Raw genomic sequence first — 17,365 nt, forward strand, 5'->3', positions numbered from 1 at the left:
ATTGAGCTGATTTAAAAAAAAAAAAAGTAAGTTGCAGTTGGAACTGGAGTAGAGAAAGGAGTAAAATGGGGAGCCTTCTACCACCTCCTTCTTCTCATCCAGAATCAGCCTCACAATATGCAGCTTTCCTCTTTCAGGAGAAGGTATGTGGTGTCCACCCCAGTTGTGAGGTGTGAGGTCAGCAGGGCAGGTAGACTCCTCAGCATCTCAAGGTTCAACCACAGGATTAGCCTGCTGGAGTCAAGGGACTCCCTAGCAGGTGCCTGTCCCAGATCCTCTGTCTGCCTGGCTTTGACACTTGCTGCTGTGCAGTCTGGAACCAGTGGCTGAGCCTCTCTGAGCCTCTGAGCACGGCTCCAGCAGAGAAGAGCTTCCTGCTTCCTGTCTGGGCCTGTTCTCTCTGGGGTAGATAAAAGGGTTTGTGGGCAGGTGTGGGCAGAGATCCCCAGCATCCCTGTGTTTATCAGGCCTCCTGGTGACCTCACTGGAGGAAAGAAGGCCAGCAGCAGAGGACAGAGATTCTGTCCAGTATGCTCAGAGCACTGTTGGCACTAAGAAAATGGATACCAGCCCACCAGCTTCCATGTGATGCACGAAAGACGTGTTTGAGATTTTTCTCAGCAGGTGGGACTTAGGGGAGACAGACTTTTTTTCTGTCTTTTCGTGTGTGTGTGTGTGTGTGTGTGTGTGTGTGTGTGTGTGTGTGTGAAAAGTTTCTTTTCTAAAGTTATGATACTCCTTCTTTATATCTCATGCAACAATGAAAATCATTCATGGGTGCATGACTATTGGATGGATGGATGGATGGATGGATGGATGGATGGATGGATGGATTGATGGTGGATGATGGGTCGACAAATGTATGTATGCATGTGTGTATGGATTGATGGTAGATGGAGGGATGGATGGATCAATAGATCTCTGATCATTTCTCTGAACTCAGATCTAATGAGAAGACATTTGGGGAAGATAGTTTCCCTGTGTGGAAGATGCTAAACAGCACAAATGTGTCAGTCCATGTTACCCTGCTTTCTCTTTTCCCAACCTCTGATCACAGTGTGGGAACAAGTGTCCTGGGCCTAAGTAGACGGAACTTGAGGCGCTCAAACAGCTCATTCTGGCTCTAGACCAGGCAACTTGGCAGACAAACGGTGCTGGCCCTTAAGTCCCTTCCCAGTGGTCTGAGCCCCCTCCTCCTTCTTGTCTCTGGCGGATCACAGGGAAGAAAGCATTTTGCTGGCAATTAAGGTGTTTTCAGTCTCATCTCCAAACTGTGGACAGATGCAGAAATTACTAACAGCTGCTTTCTGGAGCTAAGCACTTTGCCATGATTAGGGAGGTCTGAGCCCTCCCCTCCCCTGCCCCCACCCATACCTCAGAGAAGCCCTGTTCCTCCTTTTTTTTTTTTTTTTTAATATTTATTTATTTATTTCCCCTTTTGTTGCCCTTTTTGTTGTTCCTCTTTCTTAAACTAAAGCTACACCAGTTTACTTCTTAAACTAAAGCCTAAATTTTTGACTTTTTTGCAAGCTCCTATGGGAATCTGTTCACTGAGTTTTCTTGCCTGAAAAACTCAACCTGAGTCATTCCTGCTCACAATTTCAGAAAGGTTTTGAAGTCTACCCATGAGCCCCTCCTGAGGTTAATAAGAACCTTCCTCAGCCTTTCCCCAGGGTAGAAAATGACTTTGTTTAGAGGATCACTTCTGCAGGTCTCAGGATATATTTTCACTTTTTTACTTATTTGGTTTTAATTTATCTTATTTGCCTCCAGGGTTATCTCTGGGACTTGGTGTCTACATGGTCCCACTGTTCCTAGTAGCCATTTTTTTATAGAGGAAGGGAGGAAAAGGACAGAGAGAGGGGGGAAGAGAGAGAGAGAGAGAAAGGAAAGGAGGAGGAGGAAGATAGATATAGAGGAAAGAGGGGCTGGGATGGCACACCTAGTTAAGCACACAATGCACAAGGACCCAGGTTCAAGTCCCCAGTTCCCACCTGCAGGGGAGAAGTTTCACTAGTGGTGAAGCTGTGCTGCAGGTGTCTCTCTCCCCTTCCCCTTAGCTCCCTTCTACTCTCAGTTCCTCTGTGTCCCATTAAATAAATAAATATAAAAACATTTAAAAGAGAGAGGAGACATTTATTTTTTTAATTATCTTTATTTACTTATGGGATAAAGACAACCAGAAATCAAGAAGTAAGGGGGTGATAGAGAGGGAGAGAGACAGAGAGACACCTGCAGCCCTCCTTCACCACTTGCAAAGCTTTCCCCCTGCAGGTGGGGGACTGGGGGCTCAAACCTGGGTCCTTATGCATTGTAACATGTGTGCCCAACCAGGTGTGCCACCACCTGGTCCTGAGAAGGAGATACTTAAAAAAAGAGAGGAAGGGAGTGGGCGGTAGCACAGTGGGTTAAGCTCACGTGGTGTGAAGTAGAAGGACCGGCATAAGGATTCCGGTTTGAGCCCCCGGCTCCCCACCTGCAGGGGAGTCGCTTCACAGGCAGTGAAGCAGGTCTGCAGGTGTCTATCTTTCTCTCCCCTTCTGTCTTCCGCTTCTCTCTCAATTTCTCTTTGTCCTATGCAACAACAGCAATAACAACAATAATACCAACAACAATGATAAGCAACAAGGGCAAAAGGGAAAAAATAGCCCCCAGGAGCAGTGGGTTCATAGTGCAGGCAACTAGCCCCAGAAATAACCCCCCGGAGGCAAATAAATAAATAAATAAATAAATGCCCCCAAGGCAACGGGTGTTCTTCCTGGTGTTAGCAGGTCTGCTGTAGATCCTCCAGGCAAAGAGATTCATCCGGGCTTCCCCTTTGTCATTCATTGATCAGTATCTCGGTGTCTTCAGTTTTAAAATGGACTTTTTTTTTCTCTTTTTGTCAGAATGGAGCACCTCACATTTTTTCTGAGCACTGCCTATTCCCAGGGGCACTGGTCCTCTGAGAAGCCTGATCCCCACACTCCACCTGCAAGAAGCCCATCCCCTCTGCCTCTCCACCCTGTAGCCTGGGCAGCGCATAACTACTTGGTGACAGAGCTGGGCAAGAATGAACTCTTTCTCTTCTAAGGTCAAAGGAGGGTGGACCCCACCCTCTTCCCTTCAAGTGTGTCTGGCAGCCAGGGCTGTTTGCCTGGGCTAGATAAGCTAGGAGCTCTAAGCCCTTGTTCAGGGCAGGGCAAAGCTCCTGGCTCCACTCTCCTCTTATCTCCAGGGAAGGAGTGGGGGTGAGGAGAGGCTGAGAGGGAAGAGGCAGAACTGGGACTCCCCCCCCATCCCAGGGACTTGCTGGGGGGCAGGCTTTGAGGACTGGCTCCCGAGTTTTGAGCAAATCACTAGGGGCCTTAGCAGCTGAGGAGTAAGTGAGTGTAGCGGGAAATGGGGGGCCATTGTGTGCAGTGGGGTTTCAGGAGCCAGCTGTCTCCCCACCAAGCTGACTGGACAAGGACCTGAGTCCTCTACTCTAAGAGATGAGAGAAGTTGCACTCAGGATAGGAAGCAAGGACTACCAATTGCTAGTGTTTATTCTCAGGTCCCTGGGGCTAATCAAAGGCCACTCCAGCTTGCCTGCAAACTGCCTTAACATGCAGCCTGGGAGATGGTGCAGTGGATAAAGCACTGAATTCTCCAGCATGAGGTCCCAAGTTCAACTCCCAGCATGGTCTGTGCCAGAGAACTTCTCTGGTTTCTCCCCTCTCTTCTTTCTTCTCTTCCATTTTCTGTTAATAAATCAATCCTAAGAAGGGAGGGGAAGAAAGGAAAATGGGGCCATGCATCTTGGGTAGATGTCCCCCTGTCCTGTCCTTGGGAAAGGGGAATTGCAAAGCTAGAGGGGAGCTCCACATGGAGGGGATAGTCAAGGTTGAGGCTGTGTGTGTGTGTGTGTGCACATGTGGGAGAGAATCTGTGTGCACTTGCTGCACAAAGGGGACATCAGCGTGTGAGTATGTCTATGAGGGTGCACATCTGGGAGGACCTGTTACAAATGTCTATGTATGTGATCAATGGTCATGTGTGTGACTACCTGTGTGCACATGTCAGGGTGTGTGTGTGTGTGTGTATGTGTGTGTGTGTGTGTACTGGGGAGCAGGGCTGGGAACAAGGGTTTTCATTCTCAACAAGGATCCTTTTCAGGTCTAGGTGGAAGAGGCTAAGGGGTGGATACCGATAGGAAGACAGGGTGAGCCAGGGTCAACGAAAGCTGGCATGGAGAGTGTGCATTCCCACTGTATGTGTCCTCTTCATGAATTGGGTCAGTGTGCCCTGTGGAGTGACAGGTATGTGGGAGTGTCTCAGTGTGTGCTGTGCCTGCTGGAACCCCATCTCGCCATCCCTCTGCCTCTACCGACCAGCTGAGGACAATGTAGTTGGAAGGGGGAGAGGTAGGGTTTGGTACAGGTGGGTGGTGAGTGAGGCAGGAGCCCTGCTGGGGGAAGGGTTGTCAGGTTGTTGAGACACCCAGGTCTGGGATATCATGTTAGTATCACATATTGAGAAATTGTTGATTTCACTATGACACAGTTATTCTATGATGATCAAATTAGCATATCCATTACACTAGGTATAGGTGTATAATGTAAGGATTCAAACTAGGACTCTGTTGTGAAGAAGTCACTATAATGAGTGTAGTTAACATTTGCCACCATCCACCATGACAATCTTGAGAGAGCCGCACTCTAACATATGGAATTTCAAGGGTAACTTTGGTACTCTCCATACTGTGCCACCTCCCAAGGCTCCCAATTTCTGTATGTCATAAATTTTCAGAAGAGTTATGAGGGGGTGGACCATGGTGATGTGTCCAGCAGAGAGCACATATGACCCTGTGCAAGGACCCTGTCACCTGTGGGGGGGGAAGTTTCATAAATAAAAGAGCAGTGCTACAGCTCTCTCCTCTGTGTGTCTCTGTCTCTCCCTCTCCCTCTCTCACCTCTACAAAAAAGAACGAAAAAAAATGGAAATGGCCTCCTGGGAAGGTGCAGCTGTGCAGGAACTGAGCCCTCGGCATAGCCCTGGAGAAAAAGGAATTAGTGATTCATTAGGGTTTAGGGTTAGGGTTATCTTTAGGGTTAGGGTTATCTATGAAAGAAGAGAGAGAGAGAGAGAGAGAGAGAGAGAGAGAGATGGAGAGAATCAGAACATCATTCCGGCATGTGTAGTGCCAGAGTCAAACTCAAGACCTCATTCTTGGAAGGCAGGTGCTGTTCCCACTGCATTACCTCTGGGTCACCCTGTCATGTCTTTTTGTCCATTCATGTTTCGGTTAACATTTATTTGGATGCTTCCAGATCAGGAAGTGAACAGAGCCACTGTGCACTGGCTTCCTCTTCTGATGATTCTTAGGGAGAATGCTTGGCTCTTGCACCATTTTCCACCCACCAGTAATATACAGGACTCTGATTTTCCCCACCCACTGCAGCCCTAGTTGTCACCTGGGAGGTAACTGCTTTCTCAGAATCCCCATCTTGCCCCAGGCCTCTTTTTAGATACACAGCCTCTTCCCCTGCACCCCTCCTTTCCTCCTCTCTCCCCATCACCCCAAACCCAGCAACCCATTATGGAGCCAGGGGAGTGGGGCGACACCCCTCTGCCCCCCCCCCCCGCGCCACCCACCTCTCCCATGCCGCCTGTCTCCTCAGCCACCCGTGAATCCGCCTTCGTACACGCCATCGCCTCCGCCGGGGTGGCCTTCGCAGTGACCCGCTCTTGCGCCGAGGGCTCAGCCGCCATCTGCGGTTGCAGCAGCCGCCACCAGGGCTCCCCGGGCGAAGGCTGGAAGTGGGGCGGCTGCAGCGAGGACATCGACTTTGGCGGAATGGTATCTCGGGAGTTTGCAGATGCTCGGGAGAACCGGCCTGATGCCCGCTCTGCCATGAACCGCCACAACAACGAGGCGGGGCGCCAGGTGAGTGCTTCTCCGGCCCCTCCCCCCGCCCCGCCTCCCCAGCCCCTGTTCTGGGGGGTTGGGGGTGGACCTGTGTTGGGGGACAGTGAATGTTGATCAAAAGTCCCTGTGCATCTGGGGTGAGCACAGAGGAGTCTCTCATCACACCTCCGTGAATCCTTGAGATAGTACCAGGGAGACACCCCCTCAATCCCTCTTCAGAGTTCACAGGAAAGGAGGGTATAGGCACTGGTGCCTGATGGGGTGGACCGTGAGGGGCTATACCTGGGGGTCTGCATGGCTCCACCTAGTGCTGTCCAGGACATTCCCACACGACCTGTGAAGCTGGGACCTCACCAAGAAGGGGGGAGAGGTAGAGGTCTGCCCCTGGGAGCACCGGCCATGGGTGAGACAGTGAGGCAGCTGCAGTGTAGTATGGGGGAGGTAGCAATCATAAAGGAAGGAAACTATGGGAAAGACTAAGGAAATAGCTTAACAGTTAGGCAAAAAGACTCTCTTTAAGTGCCTGCACTTAAAGTCCCAGGTTCAATCCTCAGCACCATCCATAAGGCAGAGAAGAGCAGTGCTGGGGAGGTGGGGAAGGAAAAAAGAAAAAAACTATGGGGGTGGGGGTAGATAGCATAATAGTTATGCAAAGAAACTCTCATGCCTGAGGCTCCATAGTCCCAGGTTCAATCCCATACACCACCATAAGCCAGCCAGAATTGAGCAGTGCTCTCTTTAAAAAAATTAAATAATAATAATAATAATTAAAATCAAATAAAAACCATGGGGAAGGAAATTCTTTTTTGATATTTATTGACTGGTTGATAAGGCAGAGAAAAATTGAGAAGAGAGGAGAAGATAGGGAGAGAAAAAGAGAAAGGGCTACATACAGTGTTGCTTCACCACTCGTGAATCTTTCCCCCTTCAGGTGGGGACTGGAGGTTGAACCTGTGTCATATGCATGGTAAAGTGTATACTCAACAGAAGGTACCACCATTCATCCTTTGGGAAAGGAAATTCTATAGAGAGATGAGAGCTTCAACCGGCTATCATTATCTTCCTAGAGCTAAAACTTTATATGCATGAAATTAGAACTCACTGTTAATTTTAAAAAGAAAAGAAAGAAGGAAAGAGAGAAAGACAGATCCTCAGCCTGGGAGGTGGCCCAGCAGTAGAACACAGGATTTGCAAACATAGAGTTCCTGAATTTGCTTTCCAGCTTACATCAGATGCTCCAGTTCTGTTTGTTGTTAACAAATACCACCTTTTTAAAAATTCAGAGGGGGAGGAAGAACTCTTAGAAATTAAAAAAAAAAAAAAAAAAAAGCTTGGAGAGGGGGTAGATAGCATAATGGTTATGCAAAGAGACTCTCATGCCTAAAGCTCTAAAGTCCTAGGTTCAATCCTCTGCCACCACCAAAGCCAGAGTAGAGAAGTGCTCTGGAGTAAACAAACAAAAAAACAAACAAAACAACAAAAACATGATAGCAGAAAAGTGGGAAGAGAGTGGCCATATTCCCTCAAAGTACAGAAGAAAAACAAAACAGAGGGACAATAAGAAAGGATACAAAATGTGGAAAATCTGTCTAAACAGAGATGATGACAAATGTAAGAAGAAAGTCTGCAGAGAATTAAGACAGAAAGTTGTCCGGAACTGTTTCTAACCTGACAGCCCAGGAAGTATCTGGTATAACAAAGGGATGAGATCTACATCAAGGCCAATAGGGTGACATCCACAGTTTAAAGCACAGAATCCCTCCAAGCTCCCCAGGAGGTTTGGGTTTCATCCAGAGGACCATGAACCAAACTGGCCCCTGAATGTCTAAAAACTGCAATAAAACAATAATAATAATGAAAATTAAAATAATAATGAAAATTAAACAACCATTATTATTAAAATAATAATGAAAATTAAACAACCCTTTTGAGAGTTCTGAAGGGAGAAATTTTTCAGACAAGAATATTATACTTAACTAAACCATAAAGTAAAAATGTTAAAAACAACGAGAGAGGGGAAGGAAGAAATAAGAAAGTAAATGAGCTTTCAGACATGTCCAAGTCACAAGAATTTCTATGACAAAGTTGTCTCAATAGAGAGAAAGAGAGGAGAGGGAGAAATAAAGTTGTCTCCAAGAAGGTGAAACGGCTTGAACAGCTGATGTGCTTGAGCATCTTGAAAAGGGAATTTAGGAGGCCTGGCGGTAGCGCAGTGGGTTAAGCACACGTGGCGCAAAGCACAAGGACTAGTGTAAGGATCCCAGTTCAAACCCCTGGCTCCCCACCTGCAGGGGAGTCACTTAACAGGCAGTGAAGCAGGTCTGCAGGTGTCTGTCTTTCTCTCCCCCTCTTTGTCTTCCCCTCCTCTCTCCTATCCAAAAACAACGACATCAATAACAACAATAATAATAACCACAACAATAGTAAAACAACCAGGGTAACAAAAGGGACAAAAATGGCCTCCAGGAGCAGTGGATTCATGGTGCAGGCACCAGGCCCCAGCCCTGGAAGCAGAAGAAAAAGAAAAAAGAAAAGGGAATTTAGACATTTAAAAGGAAAGTTTGAGACACATCCATGATAAGGACATGGAGAACAGTAGCAATCAAAGGTTTTGTAGGGGAGTAATCACAGTATATCCCAAGGATCAGCTAAGCATGGCATTTAACACCACTCCAATGCTGTCAGCACAAATTCCTGGTCTAAGTGGAAATGGGCTATTGTTTTCTAGGGTAAGAGGGGGTTGGGAGCATGTGCTTTAGCTGTAGGTGATGAGAGGTCCATAGACAATGCTTTATTAGAACTGTAAGCATTGCAAGGAGCTGAATGGTCAGGTTAGCTAAGAATCGTTGCTTTGCTTTGCTTTGCTTTGCTTTGCTTTGCTTTGCTTTGCTTTGCTTTGCTTTGCTTTGCTTTGCTTTGCTTTTTCTATGCCACCAGGGTTATTATTGGGGCTTGGTGTCAGCACTACAGCTCTACAGCTCCCAGTGGACATTTTTTGTTTTGTTTTCTATGAGAGAAAGATAGCAAGATAGAGAGACAAAGAGACACCTGCAGTTCTGTTCTGCCACTCATGAAGCTTCACCACCCCCTACAAGGTGGGAACCAGGGACTTGAACCCAGGTCTTTGCGTATGGTGACATGTGAGTGCTATCCAGTGAACCACCACCACCACCAATCACCACAACTCCAGTTTCCTAACAGATTATTGAAATATATGTGAATGTGCAACTTGAGTTCGATGTAAATCTAAAACAGGAGGCTGAGGAGGCAGCTTCTCTTTGAAAAGCTTGTTCACCAAATGAGGAAGAGAAAAAAAGAGATCAGACAGAACAGGACTAGGGGGAAACAGAATGTACAGAAGCCTATGAGAAAGGGTCAGTGTGAGGGGAAGGGTTGAAGAAGTTGCCGGGAAAGTAGACAGGGTGGGGCAGGACCTGAAGCTTTGGCCCAGGTGGTGGCATACCCAGTAGAACACACACATCATCTGTGCAGAGACCCAGGTTCAAGCCTGTTAGCCCCACCTGCAGGGGTGGGGGAAACTTCATGAGCTTCTCTGTCTCTCTCTGTTCTCCTGTCTGTCTCTTTGTGTTTTTAACAAAACAATAAAGCAAAAGGAAAAAAAAAAAAGGATCTGAAGACTTAAACCAGCTCTACCCTATAGCACTACAATGGAGTCCACATAAGATATATATATATGTTTGGGCAGTAGTACAGCGGGTTAAGTGCATGTGGCGTGAATCTCAAGGACAGACGTAAGGATCCTGGTTCAAGCCCCTGGCTCCCCACCTGCAGGGGGTCACTTCACAAGTGGTGAAGCAGGTCTGCAGATGTCTATCTCTCCCCCTCTTGGTCTTCTCTTCCTCTCTCAATTTCTCTCTGTCTTGCCCAATAACAATGATAATAACAACAACAATAAAGAACAAGGGCAACACAAGGGGAAAAAATAGCCTCCAGGAGCAGTGGATTTGTGGTGCAGGTGCCAAGCCTCAGCAATAACCCTGGAGGCAAAAAAGAAAGAAAAGAAATTCTGAGACCCTTGCATAGACTAGAGTCATTCTGTGTAGAAGTCATGCAAAAAAAAAAAAAAAAAAAGAAAAAGAAAAAGAAAAAAAGAAGAAGAAGAAGATGGGTGGGGGGGTCAGGCGGTAGCACAGCGGGTTAAGTGCACACGGTACACAGCACAAGGACTGGTGCAAGGATTCCTGTTCAAGCCCCCAGCTCCCCATCTGTGGAGGGGGGTCTCTTCACAAGCGGTGAGGCAGGTTTGCAGGTGTCTTTCTCTCCCCCTCTGTCTTCCCTCCCTTGTTGTTTTCGCCGGGCTGGCTTCATGGGCGGGTAACAGACGACCAGGGACTCATGGTTGAGCTGTATGCAGTATCTCTTTATTCATGCAGGACGCAGCGCAATCTATACCAAGCTAAGCTAAACTAAAAACTACAATCTTGTCCTTATAAATACACTAGCCCAGTAGGGTGGGAAGAGGATGTGACGCAGAGAGGGTGGAGAGAAAAGTGACTGGTGAAAATCAGGGTATGACAAGGAGAGGGGGCGGAGCAGGCAAGAATTCTATCACTGAACCACTAATGCCCTGGAGGGAGTGTGGTGCTTTATGTAAATGTAAAAGTGATTTATGTAAATAGACTGCTTTGAATGGCATCAAACCAATCCCTATACAGGCATACCGGTGCTTGGTTAAGCAGAAACCAGGGGGAGCTGGCATACTACCCAACACTTCCTCTCCATTTCTCTCTGTCCTATCCGGCAACAACAACATCAATAGCAACAATAATAATAAGCACAACAATGATTAAAAAAAAAAAAAGGGGGGGGGAAATGGCCTCCAGGGAGCAGTGGATTCGTAGTGCAGGCACCAAGTCCTAGCAATAACCCTGGAGGCAAAAAAAAGGATATATATACATACATACATATATATATATACATACATACATATATATATATGGAGAGAGAGAGAGTGGAGTTAAAAACATAGTCTCAGTTCAACTCAACACTAAATTTTACTGAACCCAATAGACCTGATACCTTATCATTCCAATCACAACATCAATATTAAAATTGTGTGGAGGAGGTTGCATGCCTTCTCTTATAAGAAGTCTGGGGGTTGGGAATCAGGTGGTAGCACAGCTGGTTAAGTGCAGGTGGTGCAAAGCACAAGGACTGGCATAAGGATCCTGGTTCGAGCCCCTGGCCTCCCACCTGCAGGGGAGTCGCTTCACAGGCGGTGAAGCAGGTGTCTGTCTTTCTCTTCCCCTCTCTCTCTTCCCCTCCTCTCTCCATTTCTCTCTGTTCTATCTAACAACATCAACAACAATATTAATAACTACAACAACAATGAAAAACAAGAAGGGCAACAAAAGGGAAAATAAAATATAAAAAGTTAAAAAGAAAAAGAAGTCTGGGAGTTCTGTGTAGCTTGCTTTCACAGCACGTCTCCTTTTGGACCAGCTGCACACCAGTGGGGCTTATGGGTGACAGGACTCCTCAATCAGAGTGGATAGTGCAGCCTAGTTCTGATTTGAGTTGCAGGCCTCTTTGTCTCCCGCCCCCCCCCCCCCCCACACACACACACCACCACCACCAAAGAGAAGGAGAATCCTTGGACAGATGACCTTATCAGTGTATTCTGGAACCCCGTCTCTCCAGAGCCCTGCCCCACTAGGGAAAGATAGAAACAGGCTGGGAGTATGGATCGACCTGTCAATGCCCAAGTGCAGCGGGGAAGCAACTAAAGAAGCCAGACCTCCCACCTTCTGCACCCCATAATGATTCTGGATCAATACTCCCAGAGGGATAAAGAATAGTGGAAGCTTCCAGTGGAGGGGATGGGATATGGAACCCTGGTGGTGGGAAACGTGTGGAATTTTACCCCTCTTATCCTATAGTTTTGTTGATATTTTCTATTTTATAAATAAATTTAAAGAGAGAGAGAAGTAAAGAAAAACTGCCCCAAGGTAGAAAAGCACACCTGACCCTCCAGCCCCCCTCTCACTTTTGCAGTGTCAAGTAGGCTTGAACACTCTAGCCATGCCCCGTCCGTCCCCACACCCAAGCCAAGCCCCTGCCTCCACTCCAGCCCACATGCAGCTCCTCTGGGTTTCTGGAACCCTCCATCAGCATTAATGTTTTCCCTCCTGCTTGCCTTTCCCCCTTCCTTCCTTCCCTTCCTCCTTTTTTTTTTTCCCCCTTCCTCCTTTCTTCCCTGGAGGATGGGGTGGGGGTGTACCAGGCAGTACACAGGGAAGGGGTAACAGTGGGGGCTCACATAGAGGGAGCCCCCCTCCCTACCTGGTGGTGGTGGGAGGGGGTGTTTCTGGAGCTGGGGTTCCGGTTTGATGGAGGAGCTTGGGGCAAGGCTGCAGGTTCAGATGCCAGCCCTCCCCTAATAGACCCGGGTAAGTCACACTGACCCCCACCCCACCCCCTTTCTCGCGACCCCTGCAGGCCATCGCCAGCCACATGCACCTCAAGTGCAAGTGCCACGGGCTGTCGGGCAGCTGCGAGGTGAAGACGTGCTGGTGGTCGCAACCCGACTTCCGCACGGTGGGCGACTTCCTCAAGGACAAGTACGACAGCGCGTCTGAGATGGTGGTGGAGAAGCACCGCGAGTCGCGCGGCTGGGTGGAGACCCTGCGGCCGCGCTACACCTACTTCAAGGTGCCCACGGAGCGCGACCTGGTCTACTACGAGGCCTCGCCCAACTTCTGCGAGCCCAACCCGGAGACCGGCTCCTTCGGCACCCGCGACCGCACCTGCAACGTGAGCTCGCACGGCATCGATGGGTGCGACCTGCTGTGCTGCGGCCGTGGCCACAACGCGCGCACCGAGCGCCGCCGCGAGAAATGCCAATGCGTCTTCCACTGGTGCTGCTACGTCAGCTGCCAGGAGTGCACTCGAGTGTACGACGTGCACACCTGCAAATAGGGGGTGCGCCCCGCCCGCCCCCATCTCCACGCCACCCCTCCCCCACTGCTGCGGCGAGGCTCTGGGACTGCTGGGGGGGAGGGGCCGTGGTGCGCCCTCCCCCTCTCCACAGCCCAACTTCTAGGGTGCCCCCCCCCACCGCTCTCCTGTGTAGAATGGCCTCCCTGGAAGGAGACCATGTGAGGGTGGCATCATCCTGTTCCTCCCCCCCCCACCAACACACACACACACACCTTCCTCTGAGTTTTGGTGCCCTGAAATGAATGAATCTGGTGCCCAGAAGTCAGGGACCCTTCTCTCTCAGCCTGGCATCTGGAATCTGGCATCGCCCCCCCTCCCGGAGAACCCCAAGAACCAGCTCGCCTGGCAGCAGAAGGGACCCAGCAAAGGCAGGCCTTGGGCTGTGAGGGTTCACTCTGCTGCCAAGTTGTGCCCAGACACCCAGGCCCTGTCCGCCCCTCACCCCCCTCACTGCCCTCTCCCTGGTCTGCTGTTGACATAATGGGACATGCCTTCTTCTCAGCCCAGGCTTGCACCTCCAGGTTCACACAGAACAGTCTGCAATGCATCCACACAGAGAAGCAAAGACCCATGTCCAGCCATCCCTTAGACGGCTCACTCCATGTGGACAAATGGACCTGGAACCCCCAAAAGGTCGCTCTCCCTCCCCCCAACAAACACTTGTGGTCAGGACTGAACTGCTGAGGTCATGCCCCAGAGCTTCTGGCTGACTCTCCTGCCCACTTATCCACCGGCTTGGACCCCTCAGCTATTCAGATGTGTGTGTGGGGGGGGGATGGGACCTACTTAGCCTCTGCCACTGTGAACTGTGCCCCCTGCCTGTTCCCTCCCCCCTCCCCCAGTCCTTCAGGACCCCCTCAACCTCCTGACTGGGGGAGCCCAGCTGGGGCCACCACTCTTCCTCTGCCTTGAATTGTGTGTTTTTCAGTTTTAATTTTATTTCTGATGCTGCTATGTCCACCGTACACTGGAGCTAGACAAACAGATGTGTTGTTGTTGTTGTTTTCCTTTTCTTTCTATGAAAGAAGTTATTTTAGTCCTAGCTTGTGAGTTTCAAACAGTGGGAAAAATAATAATAAAAAAAGAAACAACCAAACAAGCTTGTAGATTGTGCTAGATTCTTAATGCTGGTGGTAGTTGTGGGGGGTAGTGTGAGGTGCCTGTGGGTGTAGGGGGCAAGGAGAGATGGAGCAGGGGGGCATCAGCATGCAGGCTTGGTAGTTTCTGGAGCCTCTGCTGAAGCCTCTAAGAGCTGAGGTTCAGTCACACAGAGGGAAAGCCCCTGAGGCTGGAGATTGTGGAATCCAGGCAGAGGCTCTGGCAGAATGCAGAGGAGGCCTGCCTACTACCAGGCTGTGCAGTGCAGCCCTGAATGGAAACTGCCACTTCCCCCAAATGCCCACATCCAGTGGCCAGCTTCGCTTTCTGGGCCAGGGGACATGGCTCCTGTGTGGGCCCCCACCCTGGGGTATGCCCGTAGGGCTTCCTCAAACAGAGCCCCACCTTGAGCCAATTCTCCTAGTTCACCCACTCCTGTGAAGATCAACTCTGAAGCGACAGCTCTGTAGCTGTGATCCAGGGGGACCCCAGGGCAGATCGTCAATCTTCAGGACAGAGTCCTGGGCTGGGTTCCCAGCCTGGCCTATCCACTTCTAGAAGCACCCCCACCGCACTCTCACAAGTGTGAAGGCTTGGCAGGGGTCAGCAGCCTCAGAATGTGAGTGCCGTGTCCTAGCATCACTCACACCACTACTTGGGATGGGGACTGAGTGTTCCTACTTTTCAGAGCCCCCCCCCCCTTTCCTGCCTTTGCAGCCAGGCCTAGACAGCCCCAGGGTAGATCAGCCTCTGGCTGGATCCTGGTGGACCCCCACCCCATGTCTGACATACATGTCCACCCTCAATGGGGTACCCTGGGAAGGACAGAGCAGGGCCCTTGGAAATAGGCTGTAGCACGGGCGTCCCCAAAGCTATAAAATTGCATCTTTAAGCCCAGCACAGAGTTTATGCTCCTCTCTGCTTTTCACCTGGAATGAAGAAAGCTGGGGGGAGGGTGGGGTGGAGGGGGGAGCAAAGGACAGGAGGCCCAGCAGCCATCCCACCCACCCACCCCCACTGCCAGAAGGGAGTGGACCTCACTGGAATCCCCACATTTGACTAACTGACTGCCCTGTGCAGGCCCAGGACAGAGAAAGAGGTGCCTCATGCTGCCATCCATGGGATTAGGAGTTTGTGGGTACCCTCCTCCACAACCTGAGGAGGGTCCCTGCAGGGGTTGGGAGTGGGGTTCACCGCATCCCAGCCTCCTCCAAGAAGATGGGGGGACAGTTCCAGCTCGGATGCACACCCTCAGGTCCCCTCCCTGCTTGGCTCCACCCCAGTTCTGACACCCTCTTGCTCACAGGATGCCCACCTGGGCACCCTCACCAGCTTTGAACCTGCTCTGTGCCCACCACACACTAAGAAGAACTTCCCTGGGTTCAGCTACAGAGGCTGGAGCAACAGAGCCACATGGTGGGGGAAGTGGTCCTCCTTGGCTGGTCACAGGAGTGCACTCACAAGACAGGTGGGGTCCCAGGCATAGGGGTACAGACTCAGGTGGGATGAGGTAGCCACTCCAAACAGAAGGCAGGAGTTGTGGGAAAATGGGGGAGTGATCTGTCAATTAGGGAGGGGAGAGAAAATTGGCCTGATTGGGAGGGGGAGGTCAAGACAGGACCTGGGATTGCCCTGGCCTCCCCCTCTCCCCACAGCCAGCCACAAAGATCTTTGCTGGATGTGCCCAGCCACAGGAGGACAGCACACCAGGACAAAGGGACCCTGGATAGACTCTAAGTGTCCCTTCCTGTCCCTGCACCCTAAATGTCAGCTCCCCCTGCCCACATTCTGCCACAAAAGAAGACCTGGTTGGCAAGAAGTTCACTGCCTCCCCCTCCACTGGACCATTTCAAGACAGTCACCCGTTATTACTGGGGGGGGGGGGGCCTGTGTCCCAGGGACCAGTGGGGGGGGGGCAGGAGGGCTCAAGGAATGGCTGCTACCATATAAAGAAAGAGATGGTGATGGAGAACTCAGGTGGGGCTAAGGGGTGCTAGGACACAGGTCTCCCCACTGGGTGGGTCCCCAGCAGAGAGGACCTTCATTTCACACAGAGCACCAGCCAATCTGGGTAACAGAACCCAACCAAATCTCCATACAGCAGTCAGGCCATGGCTTTGGGGACACAAGGCAAGGCAGGTAATGGTGTCATGCCAGCCAGGTGACCCAATGTTCAGAGTCTCTGAGTCAGGGACTGGGCTGGCGACACCCTAATTGGCACCTGCTAGGGTCTAAGATGCCTGGCCCACAGATGAAAGGGCTGGAGAGACAGGCAGGGCAGGTGGTGGGAGTGTAGGTACCACCACCAGGTCACAGGGACAAGGGACCTTGAGAGGCTGGTTAGCAGGGCTGGGCCTGCCAGGTCCCAGAGCCCAGACAAAATGGGGTCACTTTGGGGGACTTATCCAGTCCACACAACTCAGAGTCACAAGACTGCAGGACCTCAGCAACCAGCCAGGGCCTAGAGAGGGAGCGGGCCTGGCCTGAGGACACACAGCATGTCAGGGACCCAAGCCAGTTCCAGGGCAGGCAAGGAGACTGAGCTTCCCACCAACCCCAACACCATGACCTGGGTCAGAGAGAAGACGGAACCCCCATCAGATCAGGATGAGGACTGGCAAGTTTCTGCCAGAGGTGGGGGATTAAACCCCTCAACTCACAGCTAGTCAGGAACAGTCCTCCTACCTCTCTCTACCACAGTTTCCCTCCTGTACAGGAGGAAACTGAAGAAGGGTGACTACCAGAGCCTCCCTGCTCCTGCTATCTGCCAAGCTGGGGTGCAAGTGCCTGTCCCACCCTCCTTTCCCACCAAGGCCAGCTTGTCCCCAGGAACCCGGTGCAACCCACCGACCCCCACTCCTGGGGCCTTCTCAGCCCTCCCTGGGGTGTTTACAGCCCCTCCTGCTGCCCTACCGCCCCAGAGAGAGGAAATGGGCCCGGGGAGCCTGTTCGCAGGTAGTTGAGAGAGGAGAGGAATAACCATATTAAAGGCCCCGAGGTGGCAGGGCCTCCTCCGCCAGGGCTTTCCTCAGCCCAGCCCCCCCTACAAATCTCACACTCCTGGGGGCAGCTGCTTTGAAGTCCTGGAGGGGGTGTGGCTGGCCCCCTCCCTCCCAGGGGTCCCCTCCTCTCCCCACCCCCACTTCCACTTTCTGGGTCCTGGGGGTGGGGTGGGGGTGGGGTACTCAGTTTCCTCCCCTCAAGGATGCTCTGAGCTGGGAGCAGGCCAGGGGAACAGGTGCAGAGGCAGCCTGGCTTCCCCTCACCCACTAGCTTCCAGAGGGCAGAGGGCAAAGCATAAGCTGGCAAGCTTCCCTGTAGCGCTATGGGGGAAAGGGGTTTCCCTTAGAGAAGACTGTTCCTGATGGGGAGGTTAGGGGACCCCCCCCCCACTGCCCCTCCAACCCCCACTTCATG

The 17,365-nt window shown here is 51.0% G+C and overlaps 2 protein-coding genes across 2 annotated transcripts in view; both read left to right on the forward strand.

Moving 5' to 3' along the window:
* WNT3A (Wnt family member 3A) overlaps window positions 1–13,940 on the forward strand; it is a 41,993-nt gene extending 28,053 nt beyond the window's left edge. Inside the window, exons 3-4 of the mRNA XM_007535071.2 lie at window positions 5,643–5,908; window positions 12,350–13,940. Of these exons, the coding sequence (XP_007535133.1) occupies window positions 5,643–5,908; window positions 12,350–12,829 (746 nt within the window). The 3' untranslated portion in view covers window positions 12,830–13,940. The remainder of the gene's footprint in view (window positions 1–5,642; window positions 5,909–12,349) is intronic.
* Window positions 1–17,365, forward strand: part of ARF1 (ADP ribosylation factor 1) — a 442,994-nt gene that overhangs the window by 393,034 nt on the left and 32,595 nt on the right. The window lies entirely within an intron of this gene.

Source organism: Erinaceus europaeus, chromosome 9, assembly GCF_950295315.1.
Source record: "Erinaceus europaeus chromosome 9, mEriEur2.1, whole genome shotgun sequence".
Taxonomy (NCBI): domain Eukaryota; kingdom Metazoa; phylum Chordata; class Mammalia; order Eulipotyphla; family Erinaceidae; genus Erinaceus; species Erinaceus europaeus.